Genomic DNA, 26,767 nt, shown 5'->3' on the forward strand with positions numbered 1-26,767 from the left:
ACAAGATACAGAATGGAAAAATGGAAATGTATATGTACATTTTTAGAGATTATAAAAATAGTAAATGCCAAATAATCCTACTGCTGTAGAGAAGTACTGTTGCTTGTAGTCTTATGAGAAAAACTAACTACTGACATGACGTGTATTGTATTGTATTGTATTGCACTACACACAGAATACTATTGTGTTTAAGAAAATACTATTTCGCTTGAGAAATACTAGGTCTATGTATTTGGACAATATATACAGTTTAGAAATATGCTGTTGCCAATGGATAATAAATAATGTTATCGCACAGTTGAGAGAAATATACAACTTAGAAACTGTACCAGGTGAAATGTGAGCAGATATTAGCATTAGAGCATGTATTAGCATTGAAACAGTAGTGTAAACAAAAAGTGGGTTTATGATGTAGAACTGAGAAAGACAGCATCAACACAGTGCTACATTACATGACGCTGGAGTTAATATCATATAATGTCAGCCTGACTGTAAAGTAATAGAGTTGTGTGAGAAGTAGGACAGGTTATTTCAGGCTTCCCTGGTTCTGGAAATCAAAGTCCCATTTTTCCCATAGATGGTGTTGTACGCCTCCCTGTTGGAGCACTTCTATGTCGGTATGCAACTGTCTCATTTGAACCATCAGTACAAAAGATAAAGAACTGCATCAGAAACGTCTGGTTCTTTGATAAAAAGACAAAGGTACAAGCTTGTGTACATGAATTGATATGCGCCTCTGAATGCTTGCCTAGGCCACACATGCCACAGTTATCGCAGTATTTAGACCTGTGCTCCGTGCCAAGCTGAAGGACAAACCACGACTTCTCACAGGGTCAAAATAATGAATACTATTGGCCATGATATAAACCTATACTGTTGTTACATTATCTGGGAGAGTTAAATTTTTCTGAGCTAATAATATTAAAGATAGACTTTAAAGAAAAAATTGAAAAAACATTGTTTTCATTTTACAACATTTCCCATAAGCCCTGGAAATCTATGTGCTAAACATCACAGCTTGACAGAAAGGTGAGTCCATGAGTACGTTGAGGGGTCACAGTTAGCTCAGACATCTCTGTAATAACAACAGGACACAGCGGAGTGAACACTGTAAGACTGCAGAGGAAACAGCAAGAAAGTTGAGAAAAAGACTGAAGAAGAGAGTATTGGTGAGTTTCATCAATATGGCCGAAACCAAGTGACAATGAATAGTCACACTTCTAGATTTTCTGTGGCCACAAAGTCATTGTTGTTAAACTTCATTCATTCATCAAGAAAGTCTCTGCTGTAGTGGAGCTGATGTATCATAGAGGACAGTAAACAACAGGAACACGCTTCATATTTTCAGTGAGGCAGACAAACGAAATGCTAAAAGAGAGATTGCATTAAGTTAATGAAGCTAGTGGAACAGAGGCAGGACAGGAAGTGATGTCATGGCTTCAGCTCACAGGGCAGGGAGGGTTAAACAACGCAGAGATAAGAAGATGGCATTTCAAGGCAGATGACACGAGTAGAGAAAGCAGGCGGATATCACAGAGAAAGGAGAAAAAAGAGTTATCATGAAGTTTCATACTTAAGAATTGGTGGCAGCTGTTTATTGTACACTACCCAAAGAGACAGAGACTTAGCCAAGGCAATGGACGAGCGATGATGTCAGATCAGCAGTTCTCTATAACAGAAAAGTCTTTTTGAGTGGAGTCATTGATTTCAAACAGCTGGTAACAGCTGGTGAAAAACTCAACCAGTCATGTGGGGCTCAGGGTGCCGATGCCGTCCAGCAGTTTGATGCAGAGCAAGATACCTCAACAGCTACCAGACACTGTCAAGACATGTGGAACAGGAGGCTGCAACGGGATGAATGTTTGAAATAGTAATTAAATTGACAATAAGCAACAATTGTTAATGTATTGTGAATTAAAGAAGCTCGTAGAGTACCCAAACACCACACAAAATGACACAATATGATATTTACAGAAAATATGATTAACAGTTGGATTAAATAAAACACATAAAACTCAAGTATTTAAACCATCGAGAAAAGTACTGTCTTCAGGTCAAGTGGTGAGGGGTGTTTTGGGGGGACTGTTAACCTCAGTATCTATAAAAGGCAGCTACAGCCGTGCCTCAGAGTTTTATCAGATCAACCAGAGGGGCTGCCAAATGGCTTACAGTTATTCAAATGAAACAATCTGAAAAGGGGAATTTTTCCATGGTGAAACTTCTCACAACTCACTGACATTTGCAGTGTGGAGAGATCACCAGTGCATCGCTTCACGGATATAATGTAAGATCTCACAGAGAGTGACATACATTTTCCAAACCAACCACTCAGCCCTCATGACTGAAGCTTTTTCTCAAATGGAGCTAGTGTGGGGGTAGACACCATGCTCCTGTCACCAGAATTAAAACTATTAAGGAGTCCCAAACTTGTTGTTTCCAAGTCAAGGAAATCACTGTTTCTTAACCTGATTAGAGAATTTCTAAATTCAAATAATCATTCAAAAAATAAACATGGTGCCTTAAGCTGTGTCTGATATATACCATTTTTGAGTTTACAGGCTGTAGTAGTAGAGCCAGTGCAGACACTCCACTACATACAACACTGGGTAAACTTACAATGACTCGTTTGCCTCCCCCTCCCCCCGTCTGACTGTGAGGATGTGGTAAATAAGTGGTAAGAAAACTTCCTTCCACACAAGGTGTTATTAGAAAATGGAAAGAATGTTTCATATTTTCTCTCTCCTGGTAAAGACGTTCATGTGAGAAAACCTGGATTATTCAGCAAAATTAGGATATAGATTTTGAATATGGCAAAAGATGATCCCATGTGACTCATACAGCTAAAGGAGCATTAAAGTGGGGGTTAGACAGAGCCTGCCATTACCAGCCTGTGGGCCTTACAGATGTACATGATGGTGATCAAAGTGCAGAGCAGAGACATGGTATCAGTGGTTGATATGGTGTAGTAATGAAACTGACAAAATATGTAACAAATGTTGATTTTAAGTTTTGAAGAATGTGTTCCCTGAACGCCATGAAAAGGTTTCATTTATGCATCTGCGTGGTTTCAGTGCTGGAGTCTCTGTCTAACTTCTGACATTTTAAGAGATCCTCCTGTGTGTTTGAGTTTCAGCCCTTCAGAAAACCTGTTCCCTTGCAAGCAGCCGGAAATAAACAGCTTGGAATCGAAGAGTTCTGTGCTTCCTGGACTGAGTCATGTCAGTTTTCACCAAACTACTCAAACTTTACAGTGATTGTACGCAAATGTTATGTAATGATGCACTTATTTGTGTATGATTGACTTTGGACTGTTTGCTTAGATATTATTGTAACAACAAAGTCTAAGTGTAAGGGACAAGTCTGGATACAGTGTCTCTCATGTGATGTGTGCTGTGAAATGCTGTGAAACTGCATTCTTACTACACTGCTGTTCAGAGCGGAGACACAGTGAACCCAGACATCTTGCTGTCTAACTCTTCAGCACTGTTGGATAAATGTTACCTCTGCAGAGCAGTGTGTAGTTTCACATGATGGAGGAATCAATAGCATCTACTCTCACAGTGTATTTCAGTACAATGAGCATTCCAAACATTCTGCATCTGTTACACAGCGGACTGTTTACATCCACAAGGAACTAGATAGTCATGAATCTATCTTGATCACATCTGCACGAGCATGAAGCAGAAATTGTGAAGTGAACCAGCCCTGGGACATGAAACGATTAGCAGTAACACCATCAGACTACATCTTAAATATCCATCCTCATCTCTTCTACATTGCACATAGAAGTGCAAATACATCTGTTTGCAACAATAAAATATACTGAAATTATACTGTAATTGTACCTGTCTGATTTGAATACATGTGCCCTAAATACTGCATGTCCCCATTCAGATTTTACACCTGCAGTCTATCTGTGGCCGCATAACTCCTCATTCTCTCACTGAGCAACAATTTTCACTCCTCTTTTAATTGCAGCCAAGCAATTCTAGGTGGAGCACAGCAAGTACCATCATGCCAGAACAACTGAACAGTTGGACCTTTCATTGTTGACACCATATGAGTACACCCATAAACAAAGTGATTTGTTCAGGTACTCATGTACTTGAAAGAACGTGGCAAAGTAGACGGGATTAGACAAAAAGGAAGACAAAACCAGCTCAGGCCATGCTGCCATTGTCTCTTCACCTGTCTTTAAACAATAGTGTTGTAGATTGAGTCCTAACTCAGAGACGTGTGTCAAGTTTAAAGCAGTCAGTGAGGACACTGGCCCTTGTGCAATAAATCACGCTAGTTGAAGAACTGAAGCATGCCTGGTATCTGGACTAGCTCAGGTATTCTGCCCCACAGCATCACTGTGGAATGACTAATGTAATAAAATTCACTTTGTACTCATTTATCTTTTTTTGGCAACAATTCTACACTGTAGCTGGCATCACTGACAAATCTCATAAAGAAAGGACAGTCAACCTACTGCATGTCTCAGCTCAGCTGTCACTGCTCTTCCTGTGTGCAGGGCCACAGATGCTTATTATAGCATACCTTATGTTGTAGCATACTTTATGTTTTTCCACTAGCACTACATCACACATCGCACTGCATTTCAAAGTACATCACTTGGGGGTCAGAATACCATTTTGGGGGTGAATTTGTGAAGTTTTGTCGAATGAGTTTTGTTTTATGTCATACACTGATTCCAGTATTTTTAGACAGTTTTATATCAGCTAAGTTTAGGCCTACCCCAGAATTTAAATTTAATTTTAAGTATTTTCATTTCTAAAACACTACAGACAAGCCCGAAGAGCTGACTGCAAAAACAAACAAAACAGACTTCTGACTTAAAGTGATCCATTGTTATTGTGTGAAAAAGGCTCTTCAGGCCTTTCAACATTTTTCCCATGGAACAATCTGAAAAGGCACAATGACTCCTTGGTGGAACTGCTCACAGCTTACTGATACTCTGGCACGGGTGGAGAGGTAACAGGTACACACTGCTTCATTTTAGGGGTTAGAAGGTAAAAACGTTCGATCTGCTTATCCTTAGAGTAAACAGTTTGATCTGACACGTTTGCTTATACTGCTACAGGTAGGCTACAGGTGGAGGTCGACATGCATCCAAACCGCAAGGATTCCAAAAACAGACCTGAGAGATTTCCTTCGACCAAAATGAGTAAAGATACGTGTAAGAGCACACACGCAGTCTGACATTTATGAAGTGAGAGAACTGATTCTGTTCCACATGCTAAAACAGCAAAAAGCCTGTGTCAGGCTGACAGCTGAAGCCAGTAGTTACCACATTCCTCAGCTCGCATGCAGGTATTTCAGTAAACACTCAAATATGTATTGTACATTCTTACAGCTAGGTGACACATTCTTTGACTGCTGTGTTGAGGCGACAGACAATAGCAAAAAGATGTGATGCAACCTCACTTCATACAATTTGTGCATTGTTAGGAAACTCAGCACCACACACAACATACACGTGGATCAGACGACAGTTGCTTTATTAGCTACAGGCTAAGAAACAGGTTGATGAGAAATCATTGACATACATGGTATGTTTAAAAGCTTCACTCCCACGCAGCGTGCACAGCACTGCGTGAGACATTCCAAGCATCGATCAGAAGCTGGTGATTAAGTTCACGTCCGTCTGAGACGAGCTGGCCAGCAGGTTGTCTTTGACTGGAGATGCGGGCTCTGCATCCTTACAGGGAGCCATCTTCTGGGCGTCTCTGAAAAACACAGGAGGGGTGGTCTTACAGGTGTTCCATTACAACAGGGTGCGTGCAGGAATCCTGAAACTCAATATAATACCTAAAACCTTTCGAAAACACTTTCCATTTTAAGACCTCACTGATATTCAAGTTCAAACAGATTTTATCAATGAAATGCTTCAACTTCGCTTTACAGCACATTGACTCTAAGATGCACAATTAAACAGTCTTTGGGGTCTTTGTAGTGGCTTTAGCGGCGGCGGAGCACAGAAATCTGAGACTGAGACCTGGGGTCAGATGTGTGTGTACAGACAAAACCCATTTGGATGTCTTTTCCACACATAAATTGACATTTATAAAAGAAGAATGTGTCACCTCACCCAGACCTCAGATCAGCGTATACAGTTTTTAAGATAGGTCCGTCACTTTAATCACGTTCTGATGCTTGGTTTGAACTGCAGATGTTCATCCTGACCATGCCGACATGACTAAATGAGTTGCTGCCACACAATTGGCTGATTAGATATTTGCGTTAACGTGCAATTAAACTGGTCTATCTGATAAAGTGTGTCTGTGTGTATATGTATGAACACATACTGTATATACACAATGTACACCTTCAAAATACCAAAAAAGGAAATGAGGCCTAAAACAAAGTTGGGTGAGACAACTGTGTAGGAAGATTGTTAATTACTGGAAAGACACATCAAACCCCACATAGGAGTGCAAGAGACCTTCAGAAAGATTTAGCAGTCTCTGGAGTGGCGGTGCACTGGTCCAATGTGAACCTTTCCTGAGCCCTCACCACAAAATTCAGTGCCAGAAGTTTGCAAAGGAACATCTGAACAAGCCTGATGCATTTTGACATCAAGTCCGGTCGACTGATGAAATTAGAATAGAACTTTTTTGGCTGCAATGAGCAAAGATATGTTTGGAGAAAAAAGGTGCAGAATGTCATGAAGAGAACGCCTCTCCAACTGTCAGGCACAGGGATGGATTGATCATGCTTTGGGCTTGTATTGGAGCCAGTGGTACAGGGAACATTTCACTGGTAGAGGGAAGAATGAATCCAATAATATACCAGCAAACTGTAGAAGCAAACGTCACACTGTCAGTGATAAAGTTGAAGATGAAAAGAGGATGGCTTCTACAACAGGATTAAGATCTGAAACACCAGACTGAAGGTTTTGCCATGGTCCTCACAGTGCCTTGACCTTAACATCATTGAAAATCTGTGGATAGACCTCAAAAGAGCAGCACATGGAAGACGGTCCAAGAATCTCACAGAACTAGAAGTCTTTTGAAAGGAAGAATGGGCAAAAATCCCCCAAACAACTGAAAGACACTAAGCTGCCTACAAAAAGCCTTTACAAGCTGTGATACTTGCCAATGGTGGTGTTACTAAGTAATTCAGGTGCGCATGCAGTCAGCCTGGTGAAATTGATCTAGAATTTCTATATGACTGACATCAAATATTCCATTCTGTACAAAGTAACTTGAGTATTTCTCTTTTACTTTTTGAAGCTGAAGCTCTTCCAGAGGCTGCTGATGGTGGCCTGGACACCAGGCTTGTTCTCGTTATTGGGGGAGGGGATTTTCTTCCCAGAACTCGTGGACTTCTTCCTCAGTCCGCTGGCCCTGGCTGGGCCCAGCGCTCGCACCTTTGCTGCCTGACCCTGGCTGCTGGAGCTTGGCTTTGACAGACCAGAAACCTGGAGGGAGAAAGACCATGTACAGGAGACAAGATTAGAACACTAAGGAAAGCACCCACAAACATTTACTGCTATCCAAAAAGGAAATTATTATCAATCCCACATATGTGGAATATGTGAATCAGAGCAGCATGTGGTTATCCCTGAGTTCCAAAACACACTGACCAACACCTCTACAGCGCATCAATATAGACATATATTTTATCGGCACGAACAGAAAGGTTTTAGGGGGAGTTTCGTGCTCTAACTGTTTCTTGTCAAACAACAGTTGGGTACAGTGACCGTGTAAGGCTTCCAGAGGTCAATACAGTGAGTTTTGCCATGTTCGGTACCTTATACCTGTGCAGAGACCTCTACAACAACCTGTGATCACCGACTGAATCCGAAAACTTGCAACACAGCCAAAGATCATCATGAAATAGCTCTGGTGCATAATATCCACAGCATAGGCTGCACCACATTCCAGCTCCATCAATCCACTGTCGTTCTAACCCATTTGTCCCCCGGCTCTGTCCAGTGTCAGGAAGCGTATTCATAAAGCTTCCTTGTGCAACGAGCTGCTCTGAGTGACGGCATTCGAAGAAAATTCCTGGAGTAATGATTTTTTTCTAAGAATTTCCACTTAGTTAATGAAATGCTTGTACTCATGGAAAGCTCATGAAAGCTTCCCCCATTAATAGATCTATAAAATAGATGAAGTACTAAAATGACATGCATGGTAAATAAACACATGCAAATAAATCTAACAACTATCAGCATGTGAACAGTGACAGTGAACTGAATTACACCACGTCTCCATAGAGACTATATTCTATGATTAGGCCTCTATACTGTCTGCTTTCCAGTACTGACCCAAGAAATCATTGACTAAATATGTATTTCATTTCTTTCTGACTTTGAACACATGTACAGACAAGTCATTTTTACCAGCATGGCTGGAATTGTTTTCACTGTGTGTGTGTGTGTGTGTGTGTGTGTGTGTGTGTGTGTGTGTGTGTGTGTGTGTGTGTGTGTGTGCGTGGCATCATGGGTAAATGTGGTCCTGGACACACCTATAGCAGCAGAACTACCACAGAAGCAGTTTTGAGTGCTTTGTCAGGTTGTTATTTGTCTGAGTTTGTCAACATGATAGCGTCCCAAAACTGTTCGGGCATGTCGTGAAGATCAAAAAGAAGGCTGAGGTGGAAGATGGGTGCGATCCAACCCATAAAGTACTCAGTTAGTGCTCAGGGGCCAACTTCCAGTGTCTTCATTTGCATGGATGATGGTAACGACAATCAAATGAAAGTGTTTATGGGTTGGATGGTAATATTTCATGGTTTATTTGCTTGTCAGGGTAGAAAGAACTCATTACCAGCACATATAACTTGCTGTCATGGAAGACTAATGCGTGCTAATGAAATTCACTCAGTGTTTGCAGCTCTATAAGGCAGGCTGTCATAACTGGCCACTGTCCAATAATAAAGAAGCTCTGAGAATACATAGTTTTAATTCTACTGAGCACTAAGGTTCAATCAAACATCTGCAAATGTTAGATGGAACTCAGGCACAAACCCACCTTTGATCTCAGCATGCCAGGTTTCTTATCTGCTTCTGTTAACTGTGTGGGTCTCTGCTCTGGCCCCAACTCTTTGCATGAATTCATTTCCTGAGGAAGCATATGAAAGACACACATAAGAAAACAAAGTAATAGCACCAAAATAGCTCCCTGCACACCTACTCATGAGCCACCAAAGTCTGATGATGATGTATGTGTGAAGGCTGACCCAACCACAAGGGATGTATAGACATTTCTAAATGCAGTGGAGATTTGTATGAACGTACAGATGCAGCATCCTCCTGGTAGGAGGTGGGGAAGCCGTAGGTGGGGACTTCCTCTTTGTGGCAGGAAGTGAGGGAGGGCTGTGACTGAGAGAAGTAGGCGCTGTCCTGAGACAGAGGGGACTCTGGAAGGTCAGCCTTGTCCTCTGGGTTTCTGTCAGTGGAGGGTGGACATGGGAGTGACATGTCTCCAGGGGATCTTTGAGTCTTTGTGGAGAAGGAGGAAGAAGTGTCCCTCTTGTACTGAAACTGCTGGAGGGAAGACAAGCCTGCAGTGGACTTGGACTTTCTTGATCGTTCAGTCAAGGTGGAGCTGCCTGACCAGTGAAACAGCCTGAGGCCCTGACTGGTTGAAGTGGGAGATGTGGTGCTTGGTGATGGAGGCGGGCTGGGGGTGTCCATAGACGGAGCATCGGGACCATCGCTGTCATTGGACTGGACGCTGGGGGAGCGCTTCTGAGTGGGACTCTCAGCTCTGGCCTCCACATGCTGAGGTAAATCGTCCTGAGCAGACTCATTCGTGCTCAGACTGGACGCTGAACTTGAACCACTGAAGAATCTACATGAGAGTAAACACAACCAGGATCAGGATAATGACCTTATCTTTACTTTACTGCATGCCAAGGCTGCATCACTGTGCCAAAAATGATGACAGTTATTTTGGAAAATATTGGGATTACAATTATAGCCCTCGTTTTAAAGGAATAATTCAATATTTTGGGAAATGTGCTCATTTGCTTTGTTTCAAAGAGTGAAAGAAATAGATGGGTATTGCTCTCGTGTGTGTGTGTGTGTGTGTGTGTGTGTGTGTGTGTGTGCGTGTGCAGTACAGAGCTGGAGTCATAACAACAGGAAGCAGCGGAAACACCTTGTACTGTACCACGTTTTTCCCCCTTTTTCGGTGGAGGATTTATCATGAGCAGCAGCTTGGTTAAACTCTTATTCTTTAGCTGTCCCTGTTTTTACAACATTCAAGTAACTGAATTACCCATCTATTAAATAAGGTGCAGAGAGAAACTCTACTTTTGAAATAATAATAATAATAATCACAGAATCTCTAAATGTCAATGATTCAGCTTTCAGGAATTCCCAATTCAACGCTGAGCCGATGTATTTTCCTTCTCTGTTTCCACTAGTAACGATCTGCGCCACCACGGAGAAAATAAATAAATACATAAATTAAAAAAAAAAAAAGAAATGCAGTCTGCGTGATACAAGGCATGGAATGGACAGTGAAGCTGCCCGGCTTAATCACAGAATTTAGCCTGTATGGAGACGTGGTGTTTGATGTAATGAGCATGTCTGAATCAATTTAAGCTATGCTTTAAAAGCAGCCTGCAAAATGTTTGAAACACAGGGCTACACTCTTCACATGCTGATAGTGGTGCATGGTAAATAAACATATGCAAATAAATATAACGTCACTTCAGTACTTCATCTATTTGATAGATCTATTAATGCGGGAAAAGCTTTCATCAGTTTCTATGAGTGCGAGCATTATCGTGTGGGTGTGAGATGTGAGCGCATCTCGAATGACATCAAACACGAGCATTATCCCTGCACCATCTAACCTGCAGCGTTTTGTTAATTTACTGTCATTCAGTGTTTGAAGAATGTTTCTCATGTCTCATATCTATTTTCTCCTCTGCTTAAGAAAACTCTGAAACCTCTTGAAAGTCCTCCTCTCTACTCTTAGCTGTTTTTTTTGCTCTAGAGGGCTAAGATACCTTCTGAATAACTTTTATCTTTACACGGATCTGGTCATATCTGTAAGGGGAAATTCTTAGAAAATGTCATAATTCTATGAATTTTCTTAGAATTTTGTCATTAACAGCAACTCGTTGCACAAGGAAGCTTAATGAATACAGCTGCAGATGTGCTCTTAGTCGTGCAGAAGCCACTGACAACATGAACTGTAATAATGCTTCAAGGCTCATGCAGCACAGTAACATGATTCTGTGTGTATTTCATGATGGTGCACTGTCCGGTAGATGTTAAGTGTATCTTTTGCACCTCGATGATGTCAGTAAAGACTTGTTTCAGTAATTATTCTGTTCAGAAATTAGCCTCACAAACTGTTACGCTAAGCCTAGCTAGCTTACCCTGTGTTCACATGGTTTCAGTGTGATATTATATCAATACTGGTTACAGTCGATGTTTATTATCCACACAGTCACACAGAGTATGCTGAGTGAGAACAAAACTTCTACGCACACGAGGTCCAGATGAGACCCACAGAATGAGTCTAACAATAAGCTGATCACGAGACGATGACGAGTCCCTGAGACGTCACCTGCTGCATGTGACTTGGCCGTTCTCCTCATCCTCCTGGTTCCTCCTCTGCAGCAGGGTGGCAAAGCGGTTGTGTGGCCGGGACTGCCTGGTTAATGCTGGCTTGTCTGACTGATGATCTGATCTGGGTCGCTTCTGACTGGAGGCTGAGTACTGCTGCAGCACGTCCTGGTCCGACAGTCCGGGGTCTACGGGACACAAAAGACAAGTACACTCCAGATGTCATAACAGCTTGAGGATCATTTCATTTCACAGAAGAGGACAGCGTGGATAAAAAGTCCAGAGTTGGGTGAATCCATAATGAGCTACATTAATTTGAATTCTCTCAGCACAAACACAAACTGCAGCTCAGTTTAAATCAAGTTTGTTTGTCGTTTGTTCATTTCTGTGATCTAATCTGCTTTTGTCAAGGCGTGGTACCAGAACAAACCCTGGCTTGATCTGCGAAAGGTGCCGCTGCGTACGATTTCCCTGCTAGACAGTTTAGGGCTCATGCATCATCGGACTTCATGGTTACGGTAAAAGACTGTGAGAAAATGTCTTCAGTGAGTACTGAAGAAGACTGTCACAACCCCGAAAAGCTCATTTAATTCAACTTGCTTTTGAGAAGGACCTGACCAAAACAGAGGAAACAGTGGCTGCAGCTTTATCAGGCCCCGAGCCACCAAAGTGTACAGCACAAACATATTAGCAGTGCCATTTTTCTGAGAGTTGTTTCCCTGAATCCAGCTTGTAGGTGGTTAAAAATTCTCCTCCGGCCCTTTTTAAACTGTCTGCCCATCTATTGGCACAAGTGCTATGTTGAAGTTTCAGCGCTGCAAAAAGCCTTTTCAGCTGTGATGCTTGTCACAGGTGGAGTTACTAAGCACTGAGCATGCAGGGTGCTTTGGGCCCTTGTTCGTCTTTGCTCATTTGAAACTGTAAAAGACAGAAATAAAAAACAATCTTGCTTTATATATTAAAGAAATGTTTCATTTTTAACTTTAAGGCTTTTGGAAATCACAGTAACAGAACTTTGGACTGAGGGCATGTTGCAGGCACTGTATTAGTATTATATGAAATTTTAATATAGACACAACGTCACATAATGAATATATTAACATGAAACTAACACTATACTATATATTAACATTATACTTAGTATTTATTGGAATTATAATACACTAAAATAGTCATTTCTACTAGTTACTCATCAAGGTTGTGGATGGTGATGGTGTGAATGTGCAAGACTACAGTAAGTAGAATTTCTCTGTGTCCAGGTTCTGAAAAATAAAAATAATAAATGACTGTATTTCATCCAGTTTTACCAAAACATTTAGTGCAGTTCATGTTCGTGCACGTGCTGCAGAGGTGCTGCTTCACATTAAACAAGTGTTTAGAGTGTGACTTAAGCATGAGAGGGAAAGTGAAAGCAAAGAACAGAAGGATGCAAGAAAAGCAAGAAAAAGAAGGACTAACTTGAAGCAACATGGACGAAAATAAAAAGAAAGAAGAGGTGCAGAGAGAACAGCAAAGCTCTATCTCCAGGGACTGTAAAACATGTGAACAGCTTACCTTCTCGAGGTCTCTTCACCTGCAGCTCTCTGCAGGGCAGCCTCACTCCGTCCAGGCTGATGACTCTCTCCTTCCCTCTGGTGGAGGGAGGCCTGTCTGGGGAGGCAGCAGACTGGGGAGAGGCAGCACACGCTGGCTTGAAGCCTCTGCTCCAAATACTTTGCCCAGTTTGAGCCGGTGAGTCGTTCCAGCTGTGACTGCGGGGTTTAGAGGGCTGAAAAGACATTTGCAAAGTTGTTCTAAATTAAACATGCTTCATTTCGATCATCAGGAACCCATTCAGCGATCGTGATCTGATACCTGTGGGATGGGTTTGTCTGGGTTAAAGTCATCTATCCTCTTCATGGTGTTGATGTCAAGGTTTCCCATGGCCATCTGCAGGCCTTTGTCGTCTCCTAGATTACTGGATTCAACATCAAGGATTAAATACTATGTAAGTGATGGAGAGGAAAGCCTGATTTCAAACCATTCTAAATCAAACACAACTGAGAGTGGCACCAAAACACGTTCATTGTCGACAAAGACGACGTGTGATTCAGGACAGGAGGATACAGTCCGGCGTAGCTGAGGGTGGCCTGGTCGATGTCCTCTGGGTAGGGGTTGAGGGGCACAACCTTCCTCCTGATAGGATCAAACACCAGCTGGTAGAGAAAGGTGTTGTTGGCTCTGATGAATCCTTCGATGTACTGTTCAGGGATGACTAGATTCATCTTCAGGTACTGGCCCATCTTTCTGATCACCTGACAACAATAAATGGTTCATCACTGTGACACTGCTGCAAGTTACTGCTGCAACATCATCATTTTTATGCGAGTGCTGGAATTAATGCAATTACTGACAACTTCTGACTTACTTTCTGGATACATTTCTGAATGTTTTATTAAAATGTAACAGCAACTATGTCAACAACTTTTTACCATTATTCAAAATTGTGTTGGATTTTGAAATCTTATCTACAATATATACTGTAACACTTTATGTTTTGTATGTAATAATGTACATTAAAACATACAAAACAGTATTTTCTAAAATGAGAACTTTTATGCTGTACATGTCTATTTATGGACTTATTGTTACACTTTTGGAATCCCAACTTCAAATAGCATAATGCGACCTCACTGCCTCGGCCCTGGTCTCACCTTTAGGATATCGGGGTCTTTGGCAAGCCGCAGGAGCTTGCAGGCCTTGCCCAGGCCGATGCCGTGCAGGGAGGGAAGATAATCACAGCCAGAGAGGATGCACATGTAGCGAAACTTCTCCTCAGTGAAAACGTTCCCCAGAGAGCGGCAGCGGCCGAGGTTATTTTGATCTATCTCCAAGCCGTTGCCCTGTTTGTCCATTTTGAGGATGACCTGGATGATTGTGAAAAACAATTGATTATTGTGTTGCTGGCTATATGTGAGTAGCAGTTCATTTGGCCATTTCTGTTTGCTTTCTGTCGAAAAACTTAACCCTTCTCCATACGACCACCAGGCTTCCTCTGTGTTTATACATGTGTGCAGCTGAAAGTGCGCCACCTGGCTCGAACATGTGATACCTTTTTGCAGCCGAATGCCAGCAGGTCCGAGTCTTCTGTGATGACAGCCTGGGCCAAACCACATTTAGTGAGGTAAGCTAACTGAGCATCAGCTTCATATGGAGCCACAACACAGTCCACCCCTCTTGCCCTCGCAGCCTGGTTTAAAAAACAAGACAAACATTTCCAAAAGACAAACTTCACCAAGATGAAAGCTTGCTGGATGTAACCACAAAGAATGAAATCAAGTAACAAAGAGCAAGGAATGTGTCTGTAGGGTTCAAACGGCCAAATGTATCACTGCGTCGTTCTGGGTACAACGACATAAGTGCATTGATTCAACTGACAAAATGCAAATCGACTTGGGTCTCCTCGACCGATGGCTGGAATCACGGGCTTTTCGAGGGCAAGTCCTCACCTTGATGAGGTTATGAGCCATGGCTGGGGTGATGTTAACACAGCGGGTGAAACAGTCTCTGGCCTCAGACACTTTGCCTTCACGTAGCAGCTGTCGGCCCTTCTGAAGGTTGGCTTCTCTGCGGCTGAGAGGTACATGAATGAAACAATTAACAATGCAACACTTTAGAATTTCCAATGACAGTCAGAGTCAGATATCGAAACTAAAAGAGAATTAAAACTGATGGTTATGTTTCTGACAATGTTCTAAAACCTACAAAAGACAAATGTGTTTGGAAAAGGCTCAGATTTTTTGGTGAAGCCGTGTGAGTGTCAGCTGGGGGTAGAGACACTGTGGCAGCAAAGAGAAAGTAGTAGAAAGTAGGACAGCCACAGACACAGCCTCGCTTCCTCCTTCAGGACAACAAAAAGGTTTTGGACGTCTTTTAGTGCTTAATGTTCAAGCATTTGTTTCTGGAGGGCTTTCTTGGTCTCACCCGTCTGCAGGTCTGTACATTCCTCTCTGCACTGTCACACACAAACAATGTTGCACTGTTACTGTGTCGGAATGCAGTTCTTCAGACAAAGCTTGCTCTGTCTGCAGGTATGAAAAACACCATTTGGCACAGGCCATCAGTGCTTCACAGAAAGTCCGGATGACAACGTAACATTCTGTGTCATTTCCTTCTTTTCCAGTACTCTCTGAGGAGCTTGTCTCTGTGTGAATGATGGTGCATTCTCACCTGTTCTATCTCCTTCAGCCTCACTGCCACTCACTGGATCTTCACACATGGCTCCACACGTGATCTCGGGGCAGCAACTTACAATTACGTTTGATTCATTTGTTGATCGTTCTTTTAAATTAATCCTTTAATGTTTTGCTCTCTAAAATGTCAGAAAATAGTAAATAAATTTAAAAAAAAAAAGACCAAGGAGGAGCAGCAGTCCGGCAACACCAAGACAATGTCTTCAAATTCTTTGCTGCGCCCAACCAGCAGTCCAGAACCCAAACATATTCAGTTTACAGGGACCCACAGATGCTGGAAACAGAGTGTTCAGCATGTTTTTGCTTAAGGAATGACATAAATGATAAAACAACAACAACAAAGTAAACTTCTCTCGGTGGACTAATCGATTGATCATCCAACAGTATGGGCATTAATGTGAACTCGTCCCAGGAGGACGTATCCAGAGTGAGTCTGTTGTTTTTCCAACCCACTTCAGATGAAACCGCGCCCACTTCCGTACGGCAAAGGCCTCAGCTGCTGCGTTCCCATGGAAACCACAGGTCCCACAGTTACAGTAGCTTGCAAAATGAGGCGCTGAATGTGATGATGTGCTGTTTAACAGAGTTCTGAGTAATGGGAAACATTCATTCATTCTGAAGGACCATAAGTTAACAGTTTGAGTCCAGCAGAGAGGATGTACTACACGAAGCTCAGGTTGTGTCTGTGTTTTTCTTGCAGATGGTTTGTACAACAGCTGGCGTGTGTGTGTGTGTGTGTGTGTGTGTGTGTGTGTGTGTGTGTGTGTGTGTGTGTGTGTGTGTGTGTGTGTGTGACAATCTGGAGCTGGGTTTGGGTCAAGGCCGCCCAAGAACGACTCAAAGGTGTGCTCAGTGAGTTGTGGGCAGTGGAAAGCAGTGATCAGCACAAACAAACATGAGAGGCTGTGTAACAACTATAAGCTAGAATCCAAAAGATTTCTTGATTCTTTAACAGAACGCAACAGATTCGGGTCATTGGGCACAACTACCATCAGTGAGCAGACATCACTTAAGAAAAGGGCTCATTATTGAAGGGTCGTCTCTTCAAGTCTTTTCCGGAGCCTCCTGGAAACTTGGCCAAGGGAAATCCTTTTTCTGCTCTGCGGTAGATCCAAACATTTTCCCTCTCCTTTCACCTTATTTTCATTTGGCAGTGTTTCATTCTTTTCTGACCACAATAACATATTCTTATTTTAAGCTAACATGAAGTTAAGTTGCAAAAAGCTGTATCGCTACTGTGATCATTTGAATATCATCCATTTAATAATCAGTCCCGTGAGCTGATTAAAACTTCTTTGAGTCTTGTTCGAGATATTCCAAACAATGAGATGTATTATATCTGCTTGTCTTATAGGTGAGTGCAGTTGCTTGGACCCCCACACGGGGCAGAAAGCAAACCAGAGTGACTGGCAGTTTCTGAGGGGATCAACATGAGGAGCTGTGTTTGTGCCTTAAACACGAAGCACAAAAGTAAGGGATGAAAAAAGTTCATCATCTGGAGGGGCAAACCTCCCAGTTAGCTCAGAGTGCACGATCAGCTGTTAGCTCCAGCTATAACATTTTAAAGCAAGACAGCTCACACTTCTATCGTGTGTTTGCATGCAATGAAAAGTGCAACCATTTATCAGCTCTGGGATCAGTGCTTTGGTGATCACTTTGATATGCATTTACAGTGGAAAATGTCTTAAGGACAAACTAAAAAATCACAAAAAACCCACTATATGAATTCGATTTCAGTATGGAACTCAAAAGCATTCTGGGACTTGTGAGGTCGTAGATGACAGGACATGTACGTACTGTGCATCCATACACTCAGACACATCCAAGTTGAATACTCACTCTCTGCGAGCTTTTTCCACCTCTTGTTTTGAAGGCAGATTGCGTCCATCAAACACCAGAATTGGTTTGACTCTGAAGGTCAACAGCATGTCCACAAATTTCATGCAGTACCACACATACCTAGGATTGAACAGATGAAAACGCCAGTATCAGCTCTGGACATTCAGCCCTCATTAAAGAAGATTACAAAGTAAATATCAACACGCAGTATTTCAGAACTTTGTTTCTTCACTCTGTGAGAAAAATAAAGATGCTTACTGATCAGTTGGCTCTCCTTTAGCGAGCTTCTCAGCACATGAGAACGCTCCTTTATGCAGCCAACAGTATGTGTCCACAGCCACGGTTTGGCCTTTGTATTTTTTCACACTGATGGGCTCGGCTGCATCTTTGATGAACTGCAGCAGTCCAGAGATGCCCATTTCCAGCTGCTGATTGGAGCCACACTGATTCTCAAACTGTAAATGAATCAGGAAAATATAGATATAAACAACCGGTCATGCTTTCAATGGGAAAGGTATATCTACCACTCAGAAAGCCTGTTATTTATAACATAGACAATTAAGACTATTTCTTCCCATGCCTACAACGGCCTCATCTAAAAGATAACTAAAAGGTTGCACGAGCCCACATTAACAACTGTTTATCACATCTTAAACCAAATGAATCTTTCATTGAGTTACATTTGACTGCATGCAGCAAGTGACAAATACCTTGACAGACAAGCTTCCTGCACCCCCCACAAAAATCAGACAAAACATTAGGCGCGAGATGAAAGTGAATTGGGAATCACACATCTTCACAAGCAACTAAGACGCTCTGGTTTATTCTCTTTTCCGCAGACCAGGTTGACATTGTCCTCCATGAACGGAAGAGGGGCTACGGTTGAGTTACTGCTTCCAAATCAGTTACTGGAAAAATAGAGAGCGTGCCACAAACCACGAACAGAACAACACGAGGAAGGTGAGAACAGTGAATACAGGCCAGGTAACAAGCTCACACGGGAGAACAGTACAGGGTTAGGTCAGCTGTCGTGTGTTGTGTTGGTTCGATCACGGTGTGTGCAGGTGTATGTTTCTATTTAATGGCAGCAGCTGCTTAGAGCTACTGTATGAATGAAGATGCAGCTCTCAGATGGAGATGCAATCCTGTCATACTTTGCATTAAATTGAATAAAGAAATCTGGACAGTAAAATTATTACAGCAACTTGCGAAACGGAAATACTTCGTTAGCCTAATGTAGTGCATCACTTCCCCGCGTCCTGTTTTCAGGTTCAGTGATTATCATCCACCCAAACACAACAGAGAAGTGACGCCAGCTAACACCGCACAGCCCAGGTTGAGCTTTCAGGTAAGTGAAGGCCTGTCTGGGAGACATCTGTGCGCCGACTTTCGTACGAAACTTAAAATTTTTCCATTTAAGACTTATTTTTGAGCGCAGAGCATGATTTCTTATATGATTTACGTGATGATTTCTTATAATTCTAGTAGTTGAGGCAGAAATCTAATGAGGTAAAGTTAACATGAAAAGCTGAAACGGTGACCGGAACCGATGTCCATGGAGACAGCACACACTGACCACGACAACACACAAAGCTAATGTAAAGTTCAGTTCAGTGAATACCGAATTCAAACTTACTTCCTTGCTGTCGACGTTACTTTTGTCCACACTGCAGGGGACAAAAGCTAGAGCGAGTTTCTTTTTCTTGATATTATATATCGGTTAACACAGAGCGAGTTTGGTTTTAGCGGCAAAAGAAGTCGTTCAGTATGAGCGACCGCTATTGGCCAGATGGACGGAAGAGGAGGGGTTTACGGAGGGAAAGCGAGTGCGCTCCATGATCTGGCCGCTATGTCACGTTCCCATGTTTACATTGTTGTTGGCTAAGGTTCAGTTGCTTGTTTACTTTGGCACAGCTCATTCTCAGTGGTAACTGTCATCCCAGCTTCTCCCACACCAGCTGCAATCGTCTTATCATCAGCTGATCGAGACTCATCCACACACCCCTGCTGTCTCGTGTGCCACATGCACAGTTCGTTTCCCCGCCCTTGCCTCTTTGTGAGAAGCGACACGCCGATACATATATCGAGTTATGCCAGCCTGCAGAGGAGGGCATGCCGCTTGTGGGAGGGCGCACATCTGATCTGATATTTTAATGATTTCTCGTTTATCAAGTACACAATCTTGGCTAGATTAATAATGGTGGATTAAAATATGAAAAGCAGTCTCAAAGGTATATGGCTGAATAACCCTGTTTAGTTCTTATGCTCAGTAACCATTTTTTGCATGCACATGTCACACAAGTATCTCGTTAAGTCGCCAGAAATATATCTTATATAATATATCTTTATAAAGTCATTTTGTTCCCTAAGTAAAACATATAATATTGATAGGGGAGGTGGATGTCCCACAGACTAGATTGATTGTGAAACTGTGTCAGTCAAATAGAAATGCCCACAGTGGCAGAATTTGAAAGTTGGAAAGTTTTGCTGTGGGTTTGATATGATTGTTTAGATGATGAATTTGACCCCTTGTATTTCCACCTCTCCTGAATCACACATGATATTTTGATTCATGTATTCTCATTTCAGTATAACATGTTAGATGCTTGGTGTCATACATCATTTTCTTCAGACTGATTTAGAGAAATGGGATGTAAAAGGTACTGCTTGCTAATTCCCTGGATTACCGCAGTCTTTCCCTGGTTTACAGATTGGTATTGTCACAGGTTCCAGTTTTGTGCCAACTTTCCCTTTTCCCACACTTAATTACATATTTCAAGTATGATTTATCATCACATAACAAATTTGGTCTTTGTCTTGTTTTCTCCTTGTTTTTGCACTACGATTGTGAATGGAATATTTAATACATCATTTGTATCTTCATTTAGCAACAATCTGTCTTCATTCTCTCTATTGTAGCTTCTCCCCTCTTCATCCTTCCCTTTTAACTCTAAAAAAGGTTTTTACAGGTGTTTCTGCTTTCTCTTGATCTGTTGCAGCTATAGTTTCATCAGTAACTAAGATTGGATATCCACATTTGCATTTCATTCCATTAATTTCTCTTATCATTCCCCATATCCCTCCCCCATCCCCTCTGCAATGTAGCTGTTTTCCTTACATTTGCTTGTAAACTTGATATTATGAGTCTTTTTGAACACCACAGACTTGTGTATTTTCACACTCTTTTGTCTGCCAAGGTACCATTTTCTTTTAAGTCTCTTCCTCTGAACTAACTGTCTCACATCACCTAAACTGTTCCACAAACAGAATAATTTAACTAATCTAGATCTTGATTAACATTAATATTTGGCATCATTTCTTTACCTGTTTCTCAGCCTGACTCAGCTATGAAAGTTGTTGTTTCTTTAACAATTTCTCAACAAAAAATACCTGTCAAAATTTAGACAATGGTGTCATATTATGAAAAATCACTAATTATACAAAAATATGAAGGTATGATTTTACACAAACCATATTTATCGGTTGAGCTGTAATTTCTATTAGTGCTCCAATGTCCCAGCTTCACGATGTGACATGAACGCATCTTACGACGTGTCTCCTTTCCCAGCTTCCTCTGCACTTCCTGCTTTCCCCCGAAGTGACAGGCGGAACGAAAACAAAATGCGATAGTTTAACTTCACTCCTGAGCTGTGATCAATGACAGCGTTACCAAGGCTTCCCGACATATTTCACGGACCGTTCATTTAAATGCCATTTCTTTCTCCCTGAAACGCGCGGTCGTAATATAAAATCAACCATGCAGTTCTCTCCCACCAACGGAGATTTCACGTTCGTCTCCTCGACAGAGGCTGAAGGTAGGCTAACGCCAGCACAGCTCCACGGCTAGCAGGCCTGAAAGAGCCAAACACTGTTTACGTGTCTTATTTTAGTTGTCATAATGCAACACAATCCCTCAGGTACAAGTTTATTTGTCTGCTATTAGTCTGAAATAGTTTCGAGGTGTGGGCCGACACGGTGTTACTCGAAAATGCTAACGTTGACATTACTGTGCGTGATTAGGTGAGAATGCTATCGTTAGCTAGCTGACTACCGTTAGTTGCAGCACTGAGACGTATCGTCGACGAACGTAACAAATGAAGATCACTGAAAAATAGGAGGCTTCGTTAAACCCTGCTTATTGTTCAAGTTGATATTAAAGGGTTGCTCTGCCAGTCAGTTAGCCCTGTGTCGAAGCTTAATGGCAATCTGTCTTGCCCCAAACGTAACCCACCACTTGTTTACAGTGGGGTCACTCTCAAACCTTCCACCACCTTACGTAACGTCAGAGACCATAGCAGACGATAACAAACCTTATGAATACAGATGTCATAAGAACATGACCAGCTAGGTGCTTTGATCAAGCTAAAAATCCATGGAATTCTGTAAACATGTTAACTGCAATGTATTTAGTTTAACAGATAGAATATTTTATTGATCCCAAATGGAAAATACAACATTAAAGCAAATATTTCTCATAAATCCCGAAAAGAAATGAGGTAGGTGAGAAACGAGTGCACCTACAAGGCCAGCTTATGTATAATAACCAAAGCAGACTAGATAAAACACAAAATAGAATGATTAAACAAATGGAGTCGATTTAGGACTGTGTCTGTATGCTTTCATAACAGGTGTGAAGTGGTCCACAGAATTCAGAGACTCGTTGGCTCTACTTATTCCTGTAACAGTCAAGGAATTTAGATAGTTATATATTGTTAATCAGAAGAAATAAATAACAGAAATAGATAACACATGTCAGTAATGCTCCATCATAAGACTCTGACCTGTTGTTCTTTCTTGAACAACAGCAGCTTGTGCTTATTTCAACAGGGCAGCACAATGGACTGACTAAAATGAACACTATTATCAACACTGAAGCGCTACCTGTTGCTTTGGTCTGAATCTGCATTGAGAGGCTTGAAGGACTCGCCTTCCAGTCTGTTTTTGACTCGTTCTGCTTGTCCATACAATCGGTCGATCCCGACCTAAATGACATGTCTGACGTGCTTCCACAGACGTAACCAACATCAGTGGAACAATGTCGGCATACAGGTGGACAGTAATAGTTGTTTATGTGTGTGATCAAACGAACATGTTCTCCACAGAGCTCAGCGGCACCATCAGTGCCCCGGACATCAAACTAAACATGGGCGCTGAGAGCGGTAAAGATCCATATGCCACCACCTTCCTGAGGCAGCGAGGCTACGGCTGGCTGCTGGAGGTGGAGGAGGATGACGGTGAAGAGAGCAAACCTCTTCTGTGAGTACATGCCGTGTCTTTTCTAAACTCATAACTCATAAAAGCATGACTTTTGTCAAGTGTCATCTGTTCCCAGCCAGTTGGCTGTGTGTGGTGAATCTGACTGTTCACACAGTCCTCTGAGTGGCTGCTACAAAAGATCTGCACAGGAACTGCCTCAGTGCATTCAAAGCCAGCACACTCTAATTTATCATGCATCTCTGAGGTACACTTGTCAGACTACACCGCTATACTACAGACATGCCTACAAGCTGAGTAGCTTTAATGACGAGTGGGCGGTGTTGTGCTGATATTTGTCATCCACTTAGTGCGTCTCCACCGCAGAGTTCACTCACATATCATGGCCACCCTCTTTGGAATGTTATGGCAGTTTAATTTATTAGTATTAAAGGGTAGTGCTGGAAAAGTAATCCAAACCAAAATTCTAAGAATCAGAAAAAGAATCAGAGGGACAATCCCCTTTATTTGTCACACATCACATACACGCTGCACACACTATGCATTGGTGAAATTTGTCCCCCGCCTTTAACCCATCCTGGTCGTCCTTCCTCTGCGGCAGACCAGGAGTGGTGGGCTGCTATCCGACCGGCACCTGGGGACCCAGTTTTCTTTCGTGTCCCAGAGTGGCCTAATGTCAAGTCAGCATGTTTTATTAGGTAATTCCTTCACATACGTTGGCACTTACCCTCTAAGACCCCTGAAAGTACAATAACAATCTGACCTATATATCCTATAGGCTCAAGAACAAAACCAGTCACAGTGTGCTTGGTGGTTCATTTTCAACTGAGTCAGCATTATTGAGCGCAGGTGAGACTGTGTTCAGGACAGGCAGGTGTGCTGTCAGAGTGCAGTAAACCATTAATGTTCCAGTGAGTGTTCAGTATGATTCGTCAGAAAATACATGCTGCAGCTCCTCGAGAGCCAAACACAGCTCCTGAGTTTTTTTTTTTACCAGCTGAATATACTGACAAAACTTAACCCTGACTACATGTTAATCCCAAAGCAATGAATTGTGACATAAAGATCAGCGTCAGTCCTGCTGATGTGGCCCTACTTGTTGCTACTTTCTATTTTTCTTTGATAAACACATCTCATCTCCCTCGTCAGTGTCAATGCAAAGCCTCTGTCTTAATGATGTTGTCTGTGTGAGTAGGGAGGAGCTGGACATTGACCTGAAGGACATCTATTACAAGATTCGATGTGTGTTGATGCCAATGCCATCGCTGGGTTACAACCGGCAGGTGGTCAGAGACAACCCGGACTTCTGGGGCCCTCTTGCCGTGGTGCTGCTCTTCTCCATGATCTCCATCTATGGACAGTTCAGGGTAAGCAGGACACAATGAACACCACTGTTTGATCTGCTCTCATGAATTCATCCACACTGTTCCAGGACTGTCTGTTAGCCCTTTCCCACTGCAGGAACTGAACTAGCTTAACTGAACTTGTAAGAACCGTGTGAGGTTTGGCATCAGGGTCTTCTTTGAATTTGAATTGAACAAAAGGGGACAGACGGCAGCCATTGATATTCTTTCACGTTGTCTCATGGTGAATCCAGGGCTCTCGTTCTGCTGACTTGTTTGTTGTCCTGATGCTGTTGTACAGTGGTGGTAACTGTTGTGTTTGTTGTAATCATCTTTTTTGTGATGCAACAAACATCTGCTCACCAGGTCACAACTGACAGTTCTGCCACCAACCCCTGACAGCACTTGGAACTTGCATTTCCGTTAGTGTCACCCCCTCAGCAGCGCTCACATTTAGTTCCAGGAACTCTTTCCCACATCGTGAAAAGAACTGTGGAAGCACCACTCTGTGGTGATGGATACACATTATGTTACATTCCTTTAGTTCCATCAGTGGAAAGTGTGTCTCAGGAGCATTTGCATCAGTCACAGTCAAGGATAGAATGCTCACCTGTTTACGTACTTAAGTTAAATGTACAGAAATTCAAAGTAAGCTGCTTCAATTTAAAGATGTCAGAATTTACCGTCACAAACTTGTGGAGCTGTTCCGTCCTTCTTACAGTATGGATGGCACAAAATTGTGGTAACTTCTCACAGTTTTCCACGTTGTCACTAAACTCAGTTTTCATTCCATAGGTTGTATCTTGGATCATCACCATCTGGATATTTGGATCACTAACAATCTTCCTGCTGGCTCGGGTTCTTGGTGGTGAGGTAAGTGCAGCTGACACCCCATCACTTTCTGCAGCCAGTCAGAATACAGTCAGACATGACTCTGACTCGCTCTGACGCTCTGGTAAAAGAAACATTTGGTGATGGAGTCTTGTTCTGTCGAGCAGGTGTCCTTCGGCCAGGTTCTTGGAGTGATTGGATATTCCCTTCTTCCTCTCATCGTCATAGCCCCTCTGCTCTTAGTGATCGGAGGGTTTGAGGTGGTTTCTACACTTATCAAAGTGAGTGAGAGACAGTCTTTTCTTTTTCATGTTGTGTACACATAAACTTAAATTGGATAGACTGTGTGGTTGATACTAGTTGCAAGCAGGGAGAATCAAACCCCATTGTGCATAAAATGGTTCACTTGTGAAGGAATCATAGTCAGTAACATGTGATGTGCATCAAAACACCCACACATACTGCTTTCTGTCATTTTTAATTTCATTAGGTGAGGTAACTTTTTTGTTGTTTTGTCCATTTATCAGTCCAAAGCCAAAGTTTCCAGTGATATAAAGATAAGCAGCAAATCCTCACACTGAAGGAACCAGAAGAAAAAGTTAGACTTTTTGCTGACTAAAGAAGAATAAATGAGGAATTGCTTATGGACGGCTGGGGGACGGTGTCAGAACTGGCACCTTTTTCACCCCACTTGAGTTTGCAGGCGTGAGCACACTAACTGGAGTGAACAGCTTGGATGAGCCTGCGCTCTGGTCTACACGAGACTCAGAGCTCATCACCTGCTGGTTCACTCACTGCTGGCAGAGAAGTGTTGAAAAGATCTTGATTGTTGTATTGTAGCCAAGGAAGTGCTCCAATCACCACAAATCTGCCTGCACGCCAGTCTAACATCCTGACCCCGGTCGAGACCGCAGGTTACACCTACCCTCAGCTCAGGTCATACTCAGTCATGTGGCACATGCACGCACACTTCCAGGTGAGGTTATTTTCACACAGCTGAAGTGTGTCTGCAGAGGATGTGCACAGATTCCCAGGATGGCTCTCATTTGTCCAAAAACAGCATCAAAACACACTCAGGAAGAGCAACTCTGTGAGTGTGACTCTCCTACAAACAACACCCTCCGTCACACTGCTTAAAATGATCTGCGCTCAGCGATTCTTCTCAGTCACAGATAATGACTGTCTGTTCTGTCTTCCAGCTGTTTGGAGTGTTCTGGGCTGCTTACAGTGCTGCATCGCTGCTCGTCGGAGATGAATTTAAAACGAAGAAGCCCCTTCTCATCTATCCCATTTTCCTTTTGTATATCTACTTCCTATCACTATATACTGGTGTGTGACTGGACGAGTTGAAACTGTGGACCTTTTCATGGACAGTGACCCTGGAGCAAGGGAGAAAAAAGTCAAACTATGGAACCAGGATTTTTTAAAAAGGTGTTTATTTCTTTTTTTAAACTCCATTCAGATTAGATGGTGGGGATGTTGGGGATATATATCAGTGTATATAGTTTTGTCCCTCATGTCTTGGTCAATAAAATGCATATGGTTTTACAGCTTAAACCTCTGTATGCAGACATTCTCCAGTGCAGTACAGTCCCGTAGTCCTGCATTTACCCGTAGATCATGAGCAGGAACTAGTCGCAGGGTTGCATATTAATTTAATGATTGTTTTTTACTCTTCTTGTGCTGAAGAATGTGGTGCCAAATATTTGTGTGTATACGTCCAAGGAAGAATTTGAGGAAAGAGACAGCACCACACAGACAGAAATAAA

The 26,767-nt window shown here is 42.4% G+C and overlaps 2 protein-coding genes across 2 annotated transcripts; one reads left to right on the forward strand and one right to left on the reverse strand.

Moving 5' to 3' along the window:
- Window positions 1–5,620: 5,620 nt before the first annotated feature.
- exo1 (exonuclease 1) lies at window positions 5,621–18,029 on the reverse strand. Its single transcript, XM_070978170.1, has 13 exons — window positions 17,869–18,029; window positions 17,611–17,730; window positions 15,028–15,151; window positions 14,631–14,768; window positions 14,233–14,445; window positions 13,646–13,833; window positions 13,394–13,496; window positions 13,094–13,307; window positions 11,541–11,727; window positions 9,251–9,806; window positions 8,985–9,074; window positions 7,230–7,426; window positions 5,621–5,732 (listed from the first exon to the last, which is right to left on the reverse strand). Exons 1-13 carry the CDS (start codon window positions 18,027–18,029, stop codon window positions 5,621–5,623), a joined length of 2,403 nt encoding a protein of 800 aa, XP_070834271.1.
- A 3,157-nt stretch (window positions 18,030–21,186) lies between these two features.
- Window positions 21,187–26,555, forward strand: yipf4 (Yip1 domain family, member 4). The gene is made up of 6 exons (XM_070977527.1): window positions 21,187–21,425; window positions 22,713–22,866; window positions 24,020–24,191; window positions 24,963–25,040; window positions 25,166–25,279; window positions 26,198–26,555. The coding sequence occupies exons 1-6, from the start codon at window positions 21,368–21,370 to the stop codon at window positions 26,333–26,335; spliced, it is 714 nt and encodes a 237-aa protein (XP_070833628.1). The 5' UTR covers window positions 21,187–21,367; the 3' UTR covers window positions 26,336–26,555.
- Window positions 26,556–26,767: the final 212 nt, after the last annotated feature.

The sequence above is a fragment of the Chaetodon trifascialis genome, chromosome 13 (assembly GCF_039877785.1).
Source record: "Chaetodon trifascialis isolate fChaTrf1 chromosome 13, fChaTrf1.hap1, whole genome shotgun sequence".
Classification (NCBI taxonomy): domain Eukaryota; kingdom Metazoa; phylum Chordata; class Actinopteri; order Chaetodontiformes; family Chaetodontidae; genus Chaetodon; species Chaetodon trifascialis.